The sequence below is a fragment of the Pieris rapae genome, chromosome 11 (assembly GCF_905147795.1).
Source record: "Pieris rapae chromosome 11, ilPieRapa1.1, whole genome shotgun sequence".
Taxonomy (NCBI): Eukaryota; Metazoa; Arthropoda; class Insecta; order Lepidoptera; family Pieridae; genus Pieris; species Pieris rapae.
In genome coordinates, this window is record NC_059519.1 from 2,355,407 (window position 1) to 2,375,873 (window position 20,467).

The window sequence follows — 20,467 nt, forward strand, 5'->3', positions numbered from 1 at the left end:
TTTTAACACAAATTCTTTGAACTGGAGCAAATCAATCCCATATTCCGGCTTTACACTATAATATAAGAAATAGTATACAACGAAACCTTTAAGAATCATTTTGGAATTTTTTATCGTAAAAAATTCAGTACAGTAGTTTTTAATTATTACAATTTAATAAAAAAATATTAAAAAAACTACGGACGTAGACGCGGCCTAGGAATTTTCTGTCTGGAAAATACGCACATAGAAAGGAATCTCTCATGATAGCGGCGTTCGTAAGTAACGTATTAGTTCGACCGTTTTTCTCCGACTTAGCAAATTCTGCTACATACCATGTTTTTAATATTATAGCTTAAGTATATTAACATTTATTACATACCTTTATCTTGGTAGAAGAATCTTCAAAATCCATTCAGTAACCGAGAGATAATGCTGTCTTCATAATGTATTTATAGATTTAAACAGTAGAACTTATTATCTATAGAAAAGAAAATAATAAATAGATTAAAATCTTTTTACTAAATACCTTTTTAGATATTGTATTAAATACTTAGCAAATCGCCTTTTGTCACGGTACTTTAGTTCTTTATTTACGGTCGCCTCACGCTCAAGTAAACTTCAATAAAGAGAGTGCTGTGTTGTCGATTAAGAAACAATTTCCTATACGTTTCTCTAGTTTCAGTGGATTTCCTTCTTTGAAATTAACTTCGTAAAATAATATTTGTCTTTATTATGTCCCTCTACGTATACATAATAACCTGTACTGAATAAAAGTAAAAAATACATAGTCATCTTGTTTCTCATATTAATTAGTGTTTGATCAAAACAAGTTATTGAGTCATTAACTATAATTGGTTTTAGGGTGTATGTTATCTTTTCATGCATCACTATTACAAAATATCATAAAGGTTGCCATATTATAGTTAAATAATAAGTAGTAAATTATAGTAACGGCAATCGACTGGGCTATAAAATACGGTTTTCAGGCACACAGAAAATAATGCAACTCATGCCAAAATCCTCTATTTATATTATTTGTAGTTAAAAGGTTTTTACATAAAGTAAACCGCCATGTTTACACAACAGTTAATACGTCATATATATTCTTACCATAAACATATATCCTTATAAGAATCGCAACGCCTTATACAATTAATAAAAAGTCATCAAAACACTTCGCTATAAATATAATTAACATTGAATGGAGTTCGAAGTTGTTGAACTGCTGTGGTCACTTGACCTGAACAATATTTCCTGTCTTTGTCGATCGGCCAAATAAGACCTGCTCAATGGATATCTTTGAATGTGTGTCTAAAGAATTTAACGTTTTATATATTTTTCTATTAATTCAGCTGGAACCGATTTTTTAATACATTTAGCATAATTAATAATAATAATCAGTAGCGCCACAACCTTAATGTCTGAGCCTCAGATTTCTGAATCTGTTTTATGATCATTTTTTAAATCTAATAGGCTAGTAGGTAGGTGATCAGCCTCCAGTGCCTGACACACGCCGTCGACTTTTTGGGTCTGAGATATGTCGGTTTCCTCACGATGTTTTCCTTCACCGTTCGAGCAAATGTTAAATGCGCAAGAAAAATCCCAGCACTCATTTAGCATAGTTATTACATGCAATATATGTTACTGTTTGTTCAGAATGTGACGGACACAGAAATATAATAATAGCATTCTATTACAATGTTTATGTTAAAGATCATATCATTATCTTTGTGTGTTGAATTTTCTGTATTTTAAATCAATTCAGCCTTCCTCTAAGTACCGCTTCCATTCTTATAAATATTTTTGTAAAATTAAAGAGATGTGTACATTTAATTTTACTAGAGCTTGCATAGTTTTAATTAAATATAAGTGACGTATAACATTAATTTAAATTAAAATAAGAATGAATGAAATTTAATTTAATTATTAGATTATATAATTTATTTAACATGAAATTTGTCATCAGGGCGGTGACGGACCCTCGTGATGGGCGGCGTGTTGCCCTGAAGAAGCTGCCCAATGTGTTCCAGTCGCTCGTCTCCTCCAAGCGCGTCTTCCGCGAGCTCAAAATGCTGTGCTTCTTTAAACATGGAAACGTATGTATATAATTTTATATTAGTTGTCTAAAAGCTTAAAGTCTAAAAAAAAATTAAAATAATTTTATAAATGAATTTTCTACACCTAAATAAAAGTAGTCATTCGTACCTTACTGTCAAATTGTGTCATGAAAAGATCTGTGCTTTAAGTACTAAGGGAGTCTAGACTATTTTAATGCGCCGATGAGATAAAAATTCTTATATTTTCCACCCATTTTATGTAATACCAATTTAAATTTAATGTTCAAATTTGTTTGATTTTTTTTCAATGTTTGTGGTATTAATAATCACATAATGACGCTGCCGCTTCGCAATTTGTCCATACAAAATGTACTCTATCGATCATCGAATCGTTTGCGGTTGTATTGCATTTGTCGCCGCGAACAAACAGGATTTGCATCGCGAAAATTGGATGATTGTGTGCGTATGTCCCACACCAATACATTGGAATTGCACTAAGTACTTGTCAGTGCCACGCGAAATGGGAGCGTGGGATATATCAGGAAATACTGTGTCCCTAATCGAATTAATGAACCGGAAAGTTGGCCTTTTGATAGTGATGATAAATGGTAATGATCTTTGATTAACGTGAAATTCAAATTCAAATCATTTACTAATTTAGGTTTAATAATGTACACTTATGAACGTCAATAAAGAAATACAAATGCTTCTATTTTTATACTGCCATTTCCTTAATCAAGGGCGTAGAACGGAGGAGAAGAACTGGCAATAAACTCACGCCTTTATTTTTAATCGCCAACTTTGTTTTATAAAATGTTTGTAAGGAGCTGCAACCATTACACCATTTTCCACATGACATTTATAAGTAATAAACTATAATAATACAATATATTATATATATTAACGAAAAAAAAATACAAAGATTTATCCTCAATCAGCGGGCATGGTGAAATAGTAGCACGCACTTACATTCTCAAAGGAGCCGGTTTCATGTAGGTCGATTTATATAAGCTCAGAATAAGATAATAATTAAAAATAAATGTCGTATGTTGAATGTCACCTTTTATAAACGATCAGACTATGCATAATTTATTATTATAATTAATTCTTCCAGGTACTCTCGGCGTTGGACATCCTTCAGCCGCCAAGTCTCGACTTCTTCCAAGAAATGTATCCTTTTATAATACGTAGATTCTAGGTCGTTTCAAGTTTAACTGGTGCGTTGACCTCTAACGGTAAGGGGCCGAGACCCGTATTTCTCCTAAACTCCTATGTTATCCTGGTACAAATGCTGTAGCTAAAATATAAATTTATTTATATATTATATAAATTGATTTAGCATATTCATTCGGGATTACGATTATTTTATTTACCTAGGTATTCTTTGTAATATGTTCTATATCTTTTGATCAACAAATGAAAAAATCTTAATAGCATATAAACATACCTGAGGATGTTTGTGGGGTCCGACTATAATTTGGTACATAATTAAAACTGTCCATCAAGCGAAGGGTAAAAAAATATTGTTTGATGTTTTTGTACGTACTTATATTCATGCTTGCTAAAATGATAATAAAATATTCTACGGTAAAATTTTGTTGTTCGAAATATTCAATTCAATGCACGTGGATGGGTTTATGACTTTCAGAAGGTGACGCAATGTGTGCCTTTATATCGGGAACATCTTTAACACTAAGCTTCATTTGTAGTAACTTTGTGATCAATGGATCATTATATCATTATTTATTTTTGCCTTATATCGTATACACTAGGATCCCCTGTGTCGTGGGCATCTAGTCTCTTCCTTTTAAATATCGATTTTTAATTAAATGCCTAGAGATTTAATTCATTCTCTGATTTAACTACTTTATTGCGACATCTACATAACACTTACATTTAATAATTTAACTATTATACAATCCCACGGAACAGCCTTGTGTTACGAAGTATGCTATAAATACTATTATGTAGTGAATATTGTAAAATTATTGTATTTTGAATTTCGAATGTATGCGGAAACGGATACGCATAAAAGTGATCGACCTGTCACCTCCAAATAAAAAGCGATTAAAAAAAGCATAGGTGCAACATTGAAAAATCGTCAGCGTTTATTTACAATTTCACGGTGAGGGATCGCGCGTCGTTTCAGCAGTTACATGTCATTTTTCAGTTGGCCACGTCGTGCCGTCATACTTTCGACAGAATTGCGATTTATTACTTTCATCCGAGCGATATCGACGTATATTGAATAGATTTGTGTGTATTGGTTTTTTTAATTACATTTCTTTTTTGGTTCGCTGCTATCTTTTTTTTTATTATTAAACGACCCAGTGTTAACGTTGTAATATGTAGTAGGATAAAATATACGAAATTACTAGTAAATATTAGCAAAAATCATTAAGTACTAAACAATTTATACAGTTGTTGTACAATTTTATATTATTTCTCTAAAATGGGGTTCAAACGTCCAAAATTTGTTGGACGGCTAGAAAGTTTCGTTAACTAAGCAACACATATTACATCCTCACAGCAAATGAAACATTTATAGTATTAAAATGTTTCTCTCTCGCATTGGCAAATTCGAAATAAAAGCGAGTATAATAAAATAAATTATAACACATTTTTCAATGTTCCCTGAGGCGCAGGGCGTCAGCTGTTCAATATCGTCGCCCTTCGATTGTCTCCCTTTAACTTTCATTTGGGAAAACCACTCGTGATCCATATATCCTGTGCTCTTTGTTTGCAATAAAAAGGTTTTAATAAATGTTAACGGATTCAAAAAAGGAATGCGTTCGCTACAATGTTATTGGGCATTTTTTTTCTTATACGACTCACTTCCGGTATCAAATCGCACCTGAATAAAGAACTGAAAGAAGTCTTATATATGGAACCAACTATGCATTAATAAATAATTTTAACTGTCCTTGGAGTTAGTTTTGTGCATTTTATGACAAGTTGCAAGATATTGTATATATATATGCATATACCAGAAATACCATAGTGCATTTTGGCATGTTTCTCGTGCAATGGAATAAGAATAAGATTTGCAATAAATCTCTTTGTTTTAATAAGAGTTTCAGGGTACAAAGCGATGACTAACAAATCATTTTCCGCGCTGAGTGTTTTATTTAAGATACATTAACGAGGAGCATAATTTATTGCCTCTTTACAATAAAGGCTCATGTTATGACTCAATAAAAAGAAAATTATTAACATTACCATCATCGATGGGTACAGTAAAATGCAATTCTTGCTGAATTCATTTAAAAAAGGGAATTTAATAATTTATGCATTTATTAAATTCATGGCTTCAAAATGTGAGATGTGGACGCCCTCTGCCCCACCTAGGGGTTATAGGACATGAAGAAAGAGGAAAATGTGAGATACTAATAAAACTAAGCATACATATACAGGAAAATACAATTCTACTAAATTTTGACGCGTTTTTGTATAACTTTTTATTATTCAATGACACTGTTCCGACTTTTCAGAAAAAACAATGAAATTTATGGGTATGACAAAGCTTTGCTGGATTCAAACGCAACCGTCACAATTATTCAATTTATTATCACCATTTTAGTACATACCAACATATATATAACATTATACTATACTACGCCATAGGCTGTTTCGAAAAGAAATATGTTTTCCGAGGACTTTTTTCATAGCTCGCTTAGCAACAACAAGCAACTTTTGCGATGGATTATAGATTAATACTTACTATTATCACTTATAAATCATGATCAATGGTTATACAGCCCCTTGTGGACTCACTTATAAATACCGATATAAAATAAATGTACGATCAATAATATAATGCAAGTTTTCTTGTAACATTGACAATATATTTTTAAAACCACCTTTTAATTTATTCCGATGAAGTTTCCCATCGGCACCGAAATAGAAATAAGTGCTTCCGCTGAATATAGTATAGTGGCAGCCCCTCATGTATCTGACATAGAAATATTCACCACAACATTCTCATGATTTACTCATGCTTCCTTCATGTTAAGTAAAAATCAGTAATAATTAGAATAAGCCACTTTAATGACATACTTTTAAAATTAAATTTACAAGTCAAATTTGTTTCTGTTATTTGATTTTTCCATCCATTTATCCAGAGATTGTTTTATAAGTAAGCGCTTGCAAAATTATTGCTACGATGAAAACTTTTATATTCTTCATCTTTTTAAGAATTTTCACAATGTAAAGCTTGCTGCGGTGAGGATTTTTTTGTTAGTTTAAAACAAATGACAACTGTAATTTCCTAATATCTATTAATTTGTTGTGCCGTCACTATCAATTAATGTATATAATATATCATATTGTATTTTTTTATTTCGCGTATTCGATTTTGACAAATAGGAGTTATAGGAGGCATATGAATAGAAATTGGTTAAAGGGTTTGTCTTAAAGAATACGTAACATAATATGTAACAAGTGTTGCCCAATTACAGCTCCCTCGAAAGAGTATTCGCACTAATATATAAATTCAGATCACGAAGGAACTCGAGCCTTCGTATTGATTAGTAAGGCTAAGTAGATAATGCTGCTTTGTGATTAGCAGACGAAAATTAGTCACGTCAGGTTTCTTAGTGAAACCTTAGATACGAAACACGTTTGTTGGGTTTATATATAAGATGTTCACTGTCTTAATGTCGGTTCAATTTCTTTGCTCAAGGCTAAGATTCGGTGTTAGATTTCACGTGCAGAAGACATACTTAGCTATCTGTACTCTGAAACACTCCCATATGTTAACCAATAATAATGATCATGAAGATATTTCCGGATGTGTTGGTGCCCGGGCTCTGTGTGACGCCATGTCCACCAGACCTAAGTTTAAATCAAACAAAGGCAAGAAAATACCCTACTGTCTTCCCGGCCACAGTCTGTAAACAATTATATGCCTGTAAACAATTTTTTGAAGTGACATCGCCAGCTCTTGATCTACTCAGATAACGATTTATTTTTAGAAACCATTAACAAGGGCTCTCACTTCATCGCTGATCAAGGATTTTCTTAGAATCCTCGTTTTATGATTTCGAGAGCTCGGAAACAAAGATGGACGCTGGATTGGCATTAAAATGCGCCGTGATTCGCGAACCGATGATCGAGCGCTCTTTCCTTTGAAATATTCCTTTATTAGGGTTGAATGGGCATTCTTAGTTTCCCTCTGTTCGCTTCAAGACGTCAATATTTTATTTTAAAATCTCTTTGTTCGCGTGCACTCGATGCGCTTATTTCACGGCTATGCTAATATTAGACACTGCGTAGTTGTCTTTGTATGCTTGAAATGAAATTATTTCGAGTTTTGCATATTTAAAAATTTATGCACAAGTCAAGATTGTGTTATATCAAAGCCTTTGACGTCTGTGTCATATTCATGATAAATGATCTCGATTGACACAATGTATATGTCATAATGTCGACAGGGCAATGACGCCTGGTCATTGTGACTTGTTGCTATTTCTTTGTTGACACGTGCTCTTGTTTTCATTGTCTGGAATTGTATCAATAGAATCTGAGTGCTCTTTTGTTTTCCACTTGCGCGTGCGTTTCCTAATTAGCGGAGGCGAATCGTGGGCGTGGGTTATAACTTCACAGTGTCACGGTTAATTACGTGTCGTTTTTAGATTAAAGAGTCGCCGTCGTGTAATTTCTGTTTGATTTAATCTTGGAAATTGATGTAATATTATTTTATGTATTCTGATTGAATCGTAATTTTGGTTTATTAAAGGCTATTCATACTTATCTAAGGTTGAAAAGGTCATAATTGACAGGCTCCATGACTTAACGAATGCTTTAATGGTGTCTGCTTGATGTTTCATGTATTGATGTCTGCGTTTGCCGTAGATTTAAGTGATTTTGGAATGACGTATCAAATATTAATAATCTTTATTTATTAGATTTTTTGTTAATGGCACAAACAAACAAACAAAAATCATTTATTGATATAGGTAACATTTTACATTTACTAGCCAGTAGTAGTAGCGCCAGTTCTTAAATCAAGGGCGTAGAACGGAAGAGAAGAACTGGCAATAAACTGTAATACTTTTGGAATTAATAAGAAGATATAAATAGTATCGAAATTAAAGACTTATTATAATTATTTATTGCTGCACTAAACATGCGAAACTGAGGTGCTGATAGACAATGTGTTTACATTCTGTACAATATTTACAAATAATACATATTTGTGGATTTCAATTTTGGTTATGTAATTTAATTTATAAAGCAGAATTATATTTATTAAGTTTATGGTACACGTTCCACCTAAGTGCTTGCTTTAGCTTTATAGTTTATAGTTATTCCAGCGACCCGTGTAAATGAGCCTTAATGATACGCCATAAACATTATTATGACCGCGCTACACTGTTGTACCTATGTGAATAGCAATGGAATATGATGCTCAAATGTTAATTAGATCCACGATTAAAGTGGCAAGAAAAAGGTCGAATAACATTTTACGTTTTGTTTGACATTCGAATTTTAAATTACCATTTGCTTCCGGTTTTCTTTCGTTTTCTGTTTTTAAATTGTGTAGAAAAGGTAGCGATTACGGCATTAACGATAAATATAAATTAACAACACGTATTGTCCCGAGTCTTTTGGCAGAAACCTTAATATTGTTTGGGAAATTTAATGAAAAAGCCTTTCTAAGCTCTCTATAGACTTCGTAGACGTTTTATTATCGAATAATGTGAGGAATAAAATATGGTTGTTTATTCTTGAGTTATTATTTTGTTTATTATGTTTGGTGTATTTCAAATTTTGTATCCTAGATACGTTTGACCTTTGAAAGAACTTTGATTGGATTTTTATATTAGTAAATATAATATAGATGACAAAAACTTAACCAGAGTTCATTTAAATATAGGAATTTTACCTCTTCAATTAAATGTTATGATTTAATTTATAAATATCATGTATACCTACCACTTTTGCAATACGCAAAGTTATTGTTCTTGTTTGTTAAAAAAACAGGTTTTATTTGATAAATCAATTTAATTCCGTTTCTGATGCTTTATTATTTGTTAAAACAAATCGACTGTTAAGGGTTGTGCCGCGGTATTTTGCATATATTTTAGTAATCCTTAGATAAAGCCTCTATTGTTTTTTCTAAAGATTACTGTTAGGTAGGAAAGGTAATAAAAACGTAATACGTTTCATAAAATATAGTTGTCTGGGTCCCTATACATTACCTTCGTAATTACCGGAGACCCCCTTGTCTGCTCCAAGGGTTCACATAAAATATTAGTCTGCTACTCGCCGTGATTCAATGCCGAAATATTTTTTGCTTTGCTAAAACCTAAGTACCAAAACAGTCTCGTAGACTTCTGCTTGTAACGAATGCAAATAAAAGTAAAGATTAAGACTTGTAAGGTGTAAGGTATGAATAGATATTGAAATTTTGCTAATTCAATTGGTGTATAAAATAAAAGCTGTGGCGGTACAACCTTCTTAGATCTTAGGCTCAGATTTCCGTATCTGTTTCGTGATCAATTGTTTTTATAAGTAGTCTGTGCCCGACACATACCTACATTTATTTATTTTCCATCACCGTACGAACGGTCGAGTTGGACTTCAAACTTACTACGTCCGGTATGAGAGTAGGTTACTCAAGCCACTAGGCCAACACTGCTCTTTTTAATGTGTGTATACCAGGATTAATTCAATGTGTACCGTAATGTACTGGAGTCGTATCCATACGAACCCATTTCTACGAATCGGAAACGACAGATTAATCAAGTATACAGATTCAGGTAATTTAATTTTGGGTCGACCAGTATAATATATTAACAAGGTTATATGATTTTATTTTTCTCAACAAGATTTTGTATGTATGATGAGCAAAAGTTTGTACGCTACAAAGTATGATTTAATGAAAAACTAAAATCCTCATAGCGCTTATAGTGTGTTCTATTTATTAGATAACACGTGACTCAGTAGTTTATTATCTAACTGGATACATTCGCATCCTATATCCATTTACCCGATAAACTTATCCGCCTTCTCATTTGCATAGAGCCTTGCACTCAACGAAATTAAATATGGCCGGTTAATATTTGCGAAGGCACAAGTGTGTTTACTCAACATGAGCACTAATTGATTCGAATTTTAAATTTTACTTTTGCTCAGCTTTATACAAGGTATGTTCCATTAAGATCTTCAATTATTATTATGTATTTGTTTTTCCTTTCCAATTAAAATATTTTATGTCTCCAGTCTCCAGTCTTTTGCCTTTTTTGATAAAGAGTCCTAGAGAACCAGTAGTTCTGTACTGATAGCATACAGTTTTTGGATAAAACACGTATTAACAATACAAAGTATATAGATTCTTATACGTATACATTTGATTCCTCCTAGTAACAGCTGTTTGAAAGTTCCAAAAGTAATACCATATAAGAAAGTTCCACTATGGTAATAATTTTATATCTAGACTGCTCCATACGAAAACTACAAAATCACATCTAACGTAAACATGAAGCATTTATTGCTTTGACGAAAACATATACGTATAATAATAATATATATAATAAACAAAGGTATATGTATTAAAAGGTTCATTTTTGTTGTAAATTTTTTACATACAAAATGTAAAAGATGGTTGCTTTGGCTTTCGACGTCATGACAGGTAATAAGTTTTGAGTTTTACATGTGGCAAGAAAATTTTGAGTCAGGTCCTAAGACCAAATCTGTGAAAGTCGTAAATATTTACTCAAGTCATAAAGAAAGTCATAAAACTTATAAGAAGCCGTAAATTTCCAACAGTTGGGATTTACATTTTTTGGTTAATAAATTATTATTAGACGATCCATATTTGTTGCTATCTGAAAATAAATTCATATGATGAAATTCAAACATACTTAATTCTTAATTATTTTATTATCTTACACCTGGGAATGAAAATATACCTACTTAAAATGAATAAACACTTTTTTTATTATTTTTATTATGATTTTTTTCTATTATAAGATATTCCCATGTGAGAACAGGTATTTTTTATTATAAAACATTTCTGATGGGTTTGTTGCATCTGTTAGATTTGTCATTTTGTCATTGCTCTAAAATAAACAAATTGCTAAAAATAATACTTAAAATTTAGTCGAGTTAAGGTCCGCTAAAAATAAATGGGATGTAAATTGGATTTTGTTTTAAAATTTAGCGAAACATTGTTTACCATTGTTATAGATAGATGTTAGGATGACGAATACTTACTGTATTGAAATCTTTATTAAAGAAATATATAGTTTAGAGGGAAAATCCTCATGAGAGATTTAATTAATTTTGATAATAGCTTAGAATGCTACGCTGAGCTTGTAATTTTACTTACGCGTTTGTCTCTGAGGATTAGAGTTAGGTTTAAATTAAATTTTCCTCTCTTGCTTAAACTAAATCTAGGTAAAGTATTCAAAAATAAAAATTTAGTTTCAACAGAGTATAATGCGTTCGTCACAATTTTAGAAGGTTTTGCGTGGCTTACTGGTGAATAAAATTCAATACATTTTAAGTTTAATATTTGTATCTAGAATATGATGATCATTTTTAAATCTAATAGTCAAGTAGGTGATCAGCCTCCAGTGCCTGACACGCCGTCGAATTTTAGGGTCTAAAACATGTCGGTTTCCTCACGATGTTTTCCTTCACCGTTCGAGCTAACATTTGCTCGAACGAATGCGCACATAGAATGAAACTCCATTGGTGCACAGCCGGGGATCGAACCTACGACCTCGGGTTTGAGAGTCGCACTCTGAAGCCACGAGGCCAACACTGCTCTCTATGACAGCTTATAAATATTTTAACAACTATATCGTAATAAATAATATTATTGCACAACAATAACTGAATATTGCCCAACCGTGTAGTATCCAAGTTTTTATTCGGAAAAAGTGTACCGCTGTTTCGGCAGGCATTGCCACAAATCGTTTACAGCTTTTTGCTAAAGGCAGTTACCGACAGATGTGCTTTGTTTTTGTGAACTAGCATTTAGTTCAGTTTGTTGAGTGAAATGAGAAGTTTGCAGGCTTTTTACAGTTTATGCATATGCTGTTAACGACTTTATTTATAACATATGAGTACCGGCCTCGGCTTAAATGTTAGTACTACACGCACAAATCAACTTGTCTCCTAATTTGACGATAATAATACTTGGCAAGGTGCCTAGTTAACTTCTACGTGTTACCACTGCTAGGCTCTACCCTCGTAGAAATATTTCCTTAAGAATAATGATTTTTACACAAACAGAAAACATGTGCCTAGGGGGTGCAGAAAATTGAATAGTCTATAAAATAGACAGAAAAAATTGTACAATAGTGGAGACGGGAAGTTTCATGATATATGAGAATTATTAAACAGTATCGAAACGTTTACACAGTTAAATAAATTACAATCAGTATAACGGCGACCACATAATCAGGATTTAGTTATCGGAATCTGTTTAAAATTTCCCCGGAACAGCTGTGCAAATTATAAAATACGGACGCAATTATTTAATGAAATGGGAATCCAAACATTCATCCGGTTGAATGGGCTTGTCAGGATTCAATATCGTTGAGTTATGGTTATTATCTGAATGATTAATTGTATTAGTTTTCGACTCACGTATCAGAACAAATGCTTGAAATCGGTTCGAGTAATCACGGGTTAATGACCTCATTTTTCTATTAATAAACAATATTTATAAAAAATAAAATTAAAAAAAAATATTTTTTTATTGTTTCTCAAATTTTTACATCAATAAATGAGTATGAGACAATAAGTAAGTAGTCAAAAGACACTTATTAGGTCTGGGCCTCAGGTTTTTGGATCTGTGTCTCCACAATCTATTGTCAATCTAATACACAAACAGGTAAAAAGCAACACGTCCTTATACTTAACTACTATTTTCGATTTCTTTACGTAATATAATCAGCTAATATTCGCATTGTTTGTGCTTAAACTCCTCCGAAACGGCTTCCCAATTCTCATGAAATTTTGTGTGCATATTGGGTAGGTCTGAGAATCGGACCACATCTATTTTTAATCCCCCTAAATGTTAAGGGTAATCCACCCCTAAATTTATTTATTTTCAATTTTAGATAAAAAAATTTTTTATTTTTTATGGTACAGCATTTGTAAATACATGTACCCCCTTTTCACACCTCTACGATCAACCCGTATTTTTTATTATAAATGATATACATGGCAAAACGACGTTTGCCAGGTCAGCTAGAATGTATATAATATTAGCATGTAGCATTTTTATTGGTTTTTCTTTTCTCATTCTGAGATTCTTATTAGTACTAGATTTTACTGATGAATTGAGGAATTGAATAATTTACGCACATTTCTTATGAATTTTCGTCAGTATGTTGCGTCATATTACACTGGTTTGTCATTGCTAAGCGGCTTAGCGTAGCTTGGCACAACCAGGCTAAGGCTTCTCGGCGCCTTACTTTGATAGAAGCTTAGAAAATACACAATTTTATCGACCGTTTGATAGTCTTGAATTTCTATTGGTAGAACAACTTATTTATAGTTTATTTATTTATTTAGTACTCCTACAGCTAACATAAATTATATATAATTACAAACAAATACACTGAGAATATAGCCAAAGATGGAATACATGATAAATTTTACAACAAAAAGATTTATAAAAGGGAACAAACAAACAAAAAGTATTTAATACATTTGACTAATTGTGATTTAATTTATTGATTTAAGCCTAAATTGGTTGTGTTGTGTGATGGTGTAAAAGTGTGGGTATGTACGTGATGGTGTGTATGTGGGGTGTGCTCATGATGTAGGTGATTTTGTTTAATTAAAAACATCTTCTGGGATATAATAATATACACTGACTAAAGGGCACGATGAAGTACTAAAAAGTATATTTTCCCACCAATAAAGTTCTAGGATTGTTACTGTGATTGCACTGACGCATTGGCCATATGAACGGTTTTCCTCTTGAAATGGCATATCTTTTATCATGGATTTTTCATACTTGTTATATGCAATATAAAGTAGCTTAAAGCTTACTATAAAACTGCGCGCTTCTTCCTTAAAAGTAAAAGTTTAGTGCGGTTTATAAAAGTTATGGGTTTGTTTTTACTGGACTTAGTGTTTTAAATACCAAACCATCAGGCTGTTTCTTTATAATTATTATAAGATGCCACAGTCAACTGAATATGGTTAAATTATTAAAACATAAGTGCTGTATTTACGTTATTTTTTTATTTAAACTTCGTTATATTAAAATAATATAAATTATGAGGGGTGCAAAGGGCGGCCTTTTCGCTAACAAGCAACCATGGTAAGGAAAAAAACTAAAATATTGAAAATCAAAGGGTAATTAATACAAGATTTATAGTCTTTTATTACATTATACTATTTACCGTTTTGTAGGCTGTCCTTATATCGTACATAGGCCTTTCGTTTGTTTCCAACTTCCATTATTCACCAATTCCATGGTTCTAAATTCAAAATTGTTCTAAACTCGAATGTTACAGTCCATGTAAACATTTATAACTTGACCCAAAGATCTTGCAGTTTTATTTCCATAGTATAATTCTCTTAACAAAAGATATATGCAATGTGCGAGAATGTAGATTAACATAATGCAATGATATTTGCAAAATTAACGTATACAGCTCTCACGACTTACTCAATGCGTTAGGGACACATTTGTATGAATTATTACAACTTTGCTCGCAATTTTCAGTATTATCAGTGAGTAAGTTGTAAAAATATACACAGTTTCATATAGAGAAAAGCATGATTCGACGGTATACAATTTTTAATACAGAACCGATAATTATAAAATTGTGATACAGTCAGTTTTTTATTATTTTTCGTTTAAAGAGTTAAAAAGCTTGTTTAAAATGAATAAAATATATGAAAATTGGGCGTCGTCAATGTTATAGATTTCGATTTTTACCAAAAATTCTCTTAAGTATGATTAGAAAACATAATTTATGTAAAGCGACGTAAACAAATACACAGCCAGTTATAATAAACGAATCGAATTTCATACAGAAACTGAAAACGCGATGTAGCACGCTGAAGAAAACTGTGATTAAGATCAAACGACTTATGATCGGGAACGTTCCGGAAACAGAACTATTTATGATAAATTTTTTTTTACATATTGTTTATGTAAATCTTAACCTAAACAAAATTTGTACTATGTACTTAATCCCATAACCTGATCAGTGTTGTCCTAGTGGCTTCAGCGTGCAATAATTATCCCTGAGGTCGTAGGTTCGATCCCTGGCTGTGCTCCAATGGAGTTTCTTTCTATGTGTGCATTTAACATTCGCTCTAACGGTCAAGGAAAACATCGCGAGGAAATCGGCTTACCTCAGACCCAAAAAGGGGATGGCGTGTGTCAGGCACAGAAGACTAACTTGCCAATTAGATTGTCAAATGATCATGAAAGAGATACTAGATATCTAGACCTTAAAATTTTGTAGTCATTGATTTATTTTTTAAATCCCATAACCTAGATTTTTTTAGACTTTAAAAACTGTATTAAAAATACTTATTTTTATGTAACACACAATAAATAATGCCAAGTGCTATAATACATAATATTTATAAGACTAGTTACTTCCTTATTCGGAGAAACTATGTATAAGTTGGGTTGAAATGTCATATTTTTAATTTCCATTGTCTAGATTAGCATCCTGATAATTCAGTGTCGGAGTGACGGGGGCGGAAATTTGTTGCCGTCTTTGTAGATGGAGTCAGTGGGCTTTTCCTTCATAATTTATTAGATGGATGGAAAAATTGTGGAGCAATTGTTATTCGTTTTAAGTGTTTTACTGATTAGACACGACGTAGGAGCGCCTCGTTTTGGGCTTGTTCGGGATAAAGGGGCTTTGCGAGATTATTTTCGCTAGTGCGGGTAATTTGATTTTTGTGACGCTGAGTTTGATGTGCATGTCTCAACGTGTTTTAAGTAAGATTCAAACGACTAAGGGCCTGTTTCACAATGTATGGATAAAGTACCAATTAGCTATTTATTTGGAACTTATCCGGATGTTGTGAAATAGAATGTTCTTTGACTCCCGTATGTTAAGTAGGTCTTGATGTCGTCCCTAATTATTTACCACTATATTAAACCAGCTACCCACTGACATTTTTCCGAACCTATTCGACGTTTAAGAAAAGAGCATACCAATATATAAAAGACTGCAACGCAACGCGAGCCTGCTAGCAATATGAGAGTCCATGTATTACTTAATATCAGAAGAGAGCCCTGCCCGTTTGCCCCCTATTAGAAAAAAAGAAATTAACGAAATTTATCGTGTTCATACATCTGGCATTTTTGTTTTTAATTGAATAATTACTAGCGATAGTTGTACTTGTTCCTCATAGTAGAATATATAATTTACGTTAATGCATCTTAATATATATATTTCTTGTGTGCGTGTGTATGTGACTGAACTCCTCCTAAACGACTGGACCGATTTAGACGAAATTTTTTGTGTGTGTTCAAGGGGATCTGTTTTTTTAATTAATTTTCAATTTATTAGTTGTTGTTGATTTTGGAATGTTTTACATTAGATCCGACAGACGGCGCTACCATCGCAGTGTCAAATTTTAAATAATATATTTTTAATTTTAGTCTGTCCCGAAATTTAAAAAAAGTTTTGTTATCATTGTGTTATATCGTGTGTGACCATGTGCTGGATCGTTAGATATTGTCATAACATTTGAATAATAATTTTCATCAAAATGGCTTATTAAAAATTGAAATTTTGAAATTAAAGACGTGTAGACAGGACAACGTCTGTCGGATCCGCTAGTATATACATAAAATTTTAGCTCGGTAGACCGCAATCCCTCTACTTTATTCATCACGCTCATATATTTCACTATGTTTGCTATGGCGTAATTGGCGATATAGAAAACAAACATTATTTTAATTGCATGAAGGTTGGTCTCGCGAATCGATATTTATTTTGGGCGCCTATTTTCCAGTTAATGCAATTATGGGGTGTGCGTCGCGTCGGCTTTTAAAATTATGTCGGAAATTCTTGCCTTGTGGATGGTACATATAATAAAGTATTTATTGTTGATCTACTGTCGTATAATATAAATCAGTGGCGCTACTACCATTTTGGTCACAGATTTCGGTTGTTTAATGATCGTTTGACAATCTAATAGGCAAGATCAGCCTCATGGGCCTGTCACAGGAATCTAGTCTAAGGAATCCGGTTTTCTCGCGATGTTTTCTTTCACCGTTTGAGCTAAGGTTAAATGCGCACAAAAAGAAAGTTTCTATAATGATTTAAATTAAAAATTATCCTATTTATTTTTACTTGACAGTTTATCCACTGTTTTTTTTTAAATATTAATATATTTATATATATATAAATATATATATACTAAGCCAGACATTTTACTAATAATTTATTGGTTGTGGTTTGTGGGAATGTGTAATGTTTGAGTGTGTGGATGTGTGCGTTTTTATATGGTCTTAAAAAATCCTTTCGATTTGCCGTCGAACCCCCTGAAGTGATGTATGTAGTTCTCATTATCACACCCAATGAAAGTATAAATGTATCGATTACGGTACTTGTAGATTGATATCGCGTGTTGAACATCAGCAATCCCTTTCCTTGGTGTGACATTGATTGATCTTATCGAAGAAACCTGCCAACTGAAAGCCTACGCGTATTCGTATTTTTATTTTATTCGCACCCTTAATTACTTGTTATCACGTAACAAAATATTTTTGATTTCTTTACTTATACAAAGATTTGGAAGGTATCGAAGTAGGTGTACGTTTAGTTAATGCCGCGGATTCCGATAAAATAGTTATATTTAAAACTAAGAAACCTAACGAAATGTAAAAGAGATACAGACACATATGTGCATCTCAAGATTTGAAATATAAATACTGTACTTTGTAATTAGTTCAGCCGGAATTATACATTTAAACTAAAGGGAGGGTAGGAACATTTCTACAGCAGGCCAAGCTACCGTCACATTTCGACTTTTTCACTTGTAATATGTCGCCGTAATTACGTAGATAGTAAATTAAATATTGATAGTGAGTTTAGAAAACTCTGTGCGTATGATTTAATATTATCAGAGACATTACATTATGTAATATACGAAACATCACATAGCCGATAGCAGAACATGTGCCCATTATATTTCAGACTTCCGCCCGCGTCAGTTACACGCACTGCCTTACGTCAAAACTCATTTGTATCACTCATTAGCCACTAATTACTATTTCACATGCCTATGTACGTTTCTGGGGCTTCCTCTTGTAAGCCTTAATACATTGATCCAATTAACATACCTCGAAATAAATAATTTTCCAAGTAATTACATTTAATACGATGTAATCTATTGTATTCAGAAATTATTAGCGAATGTGATTTTTAAATGAGATAAAGCTTTTAATTTATTGCTTTGGAACAGTCGTACTTGCTGACATCGGTCACATAAACCATTTGATGAATAAGCTTTATTAATAGCAAAACAGTATTTTTAACAAGTGTACGTACACATAGCATATACGATTTTAAAAATTATCAGACATAATAATAAACTTAGAAATTAAATTATTTTTGGCTTCTTCCACAACTGTTAATATAGAAATCAGTAGAAACAGAATTCCCATTGTCGTAGGAATTCCGTCTTTCCATCTTCTCATTGGGCGTCCCTGCTTTTCTTTTCCTTGTCTTGAGTATCAAAGACCTTAACTTGCAATGTAATTATTGCTTCCTTAAAGTAAAGTAACGTTACTAGGGTGAGCTTGATTTTGTTTTAGGACGTATCTGAGTATGGTAAAATACAAAGACAGTTCACGAAAAAATCTATTGGGAAATATAATCTTACCTGTCGAAGGGCAATCTGATTTTGACTAGTACTCTACCATTTAAGTTCTCAGGCTTCATTCGAAAAAAACCACTTAAAATGAGCTGCATACATAGATTACACAGAAACCAAAAAACAACAAAGCAGGCAATTCATTTTTCGTTAAAGTTGTATTGTAAAAATACTAAAACTAACTTAATCAACACATAGACGTGAAAAGGTTTGAGATAGATTTTGGGTATAAATTCAGTGTTACACAGCCATTCGTATTGTGAATTCGCCTCTCGTAAGACCCGACATTTCTCTAGTCCCCGAAATCCTCATCTTCTGACCGCTGTAGCTGCGATGATACATCACTGTCCCGCTTTGTTCGTAACTGAATGGAGATACATCTTATTCACATTCAGACAACAAATTTAATCGCAAGTAGTCCAGCAAGAAAGGCATTTTTGAAATTTTAAGTGAGCTTAGGACTTCATCTATGTCTTGGGATTATACAGACATTTTTCAATAACGTTGGAACCAGACATCTTACTTTTCTGTAGAACCTTTAAAATTTGTTTATTTAAATAGAATTACATACAAGATCATTGACAGCGACAAAGCCTAATTAACATGCTGTATACTGATTACTTTTTGCCCTAATAAATTTTAAAATAGAATTATTAATCTAAATACTTGGGCTTTCATCCGTTAAACATTATAAACTTTCCAGAACGTTTACCTCAAGAACGTCTAAATATGAATGGTACCTTTGATCCATCAATGTCACGTTTTATACTTTCGGTACCCAATTCACGTTCACAATTATGGTATAAAAGACAGAGTTACTCTAAAAAATATCATGTTTTGTAGATTCATATGAAATTTTTATATTCAAATATACCTACCTAGTCTTGTCTCGAATGAAATCAGTTAAGTGAGACGAGAGTAAAACAGAAGAAGGCTTCTAAATTGGAGAAGGAAGGTTCTAAAGCCTTATTTAGCTAGCGTAAAGCTATTTAAATTTTAGTGTCATTCATTTATTCAATGTTATATGTTAATAATATAAATTACAATTAAATTCCGAATAAAATGTTGAACATTCTCGCAAAGTGTTAAATAAAGATTCATAATGAGAAATAATACCTGTCTTAAATCATACTAATGGTAATAATTTTTAAATAATTAAAATATTAATCCTGTCCTAGATATTTCAATTAGTAATAAGAAATTGGGGGTACTTGAAATGGAATTACCGAATTAATGTCTGTTGAAAGAACATTTCTGACTTTTTCATCCAATTGAAATTCTATTAATAAAATTAAGGGATGTCAACTTGGTTTTTATTTAGTTTGAACACATCATATCCATTATTAGTTACAAATTGAGTCATACAGAATTGGTTTAAATTGAGTTTAAGCGAACTCCAGTCATCAGCCGAGGATCCGGTCTTCACAAAGAGCTTTGAATTTATGTGAAGTTACGAGTTGTGAAGTTTCCGTTTTGGAAGTTCTTACAAATATAAAGTATATAATGCGGTTCCTTGAATCGCTTTGTTTTTATATTTTTTGTGGAGTGTTCTTCCGGGTTGCTCCTGACTTTAAAATAGTGTTTTAAAATTCTTATAA

At 32.3% G+C, this 20,467-nt stretch overlaps 1 protein-coding gene across 1 annotated transcript in view; it reads left to right on the forward strand.

Annotated features, from left to right (window-relative positions):
* Positions 1 to 20,467, forward strand: part of LOC110996863 (serine/threonine-protein kinase NLK-like) — a 109,460-nt gene that overhangs the window by 60,480 nt on the left and 28,513 nt on the right. Inside the window, 2 exon segments of the mRNA XM_022264734.2 lie at positions 1,949 to 2,078; positions 3,154 to 3,209. Of these exon segments, the coding sequence (XP_022120426.1) occupies positions 1,949 to 2,078; positions 3,154 to 3,209 (186 nt within the window).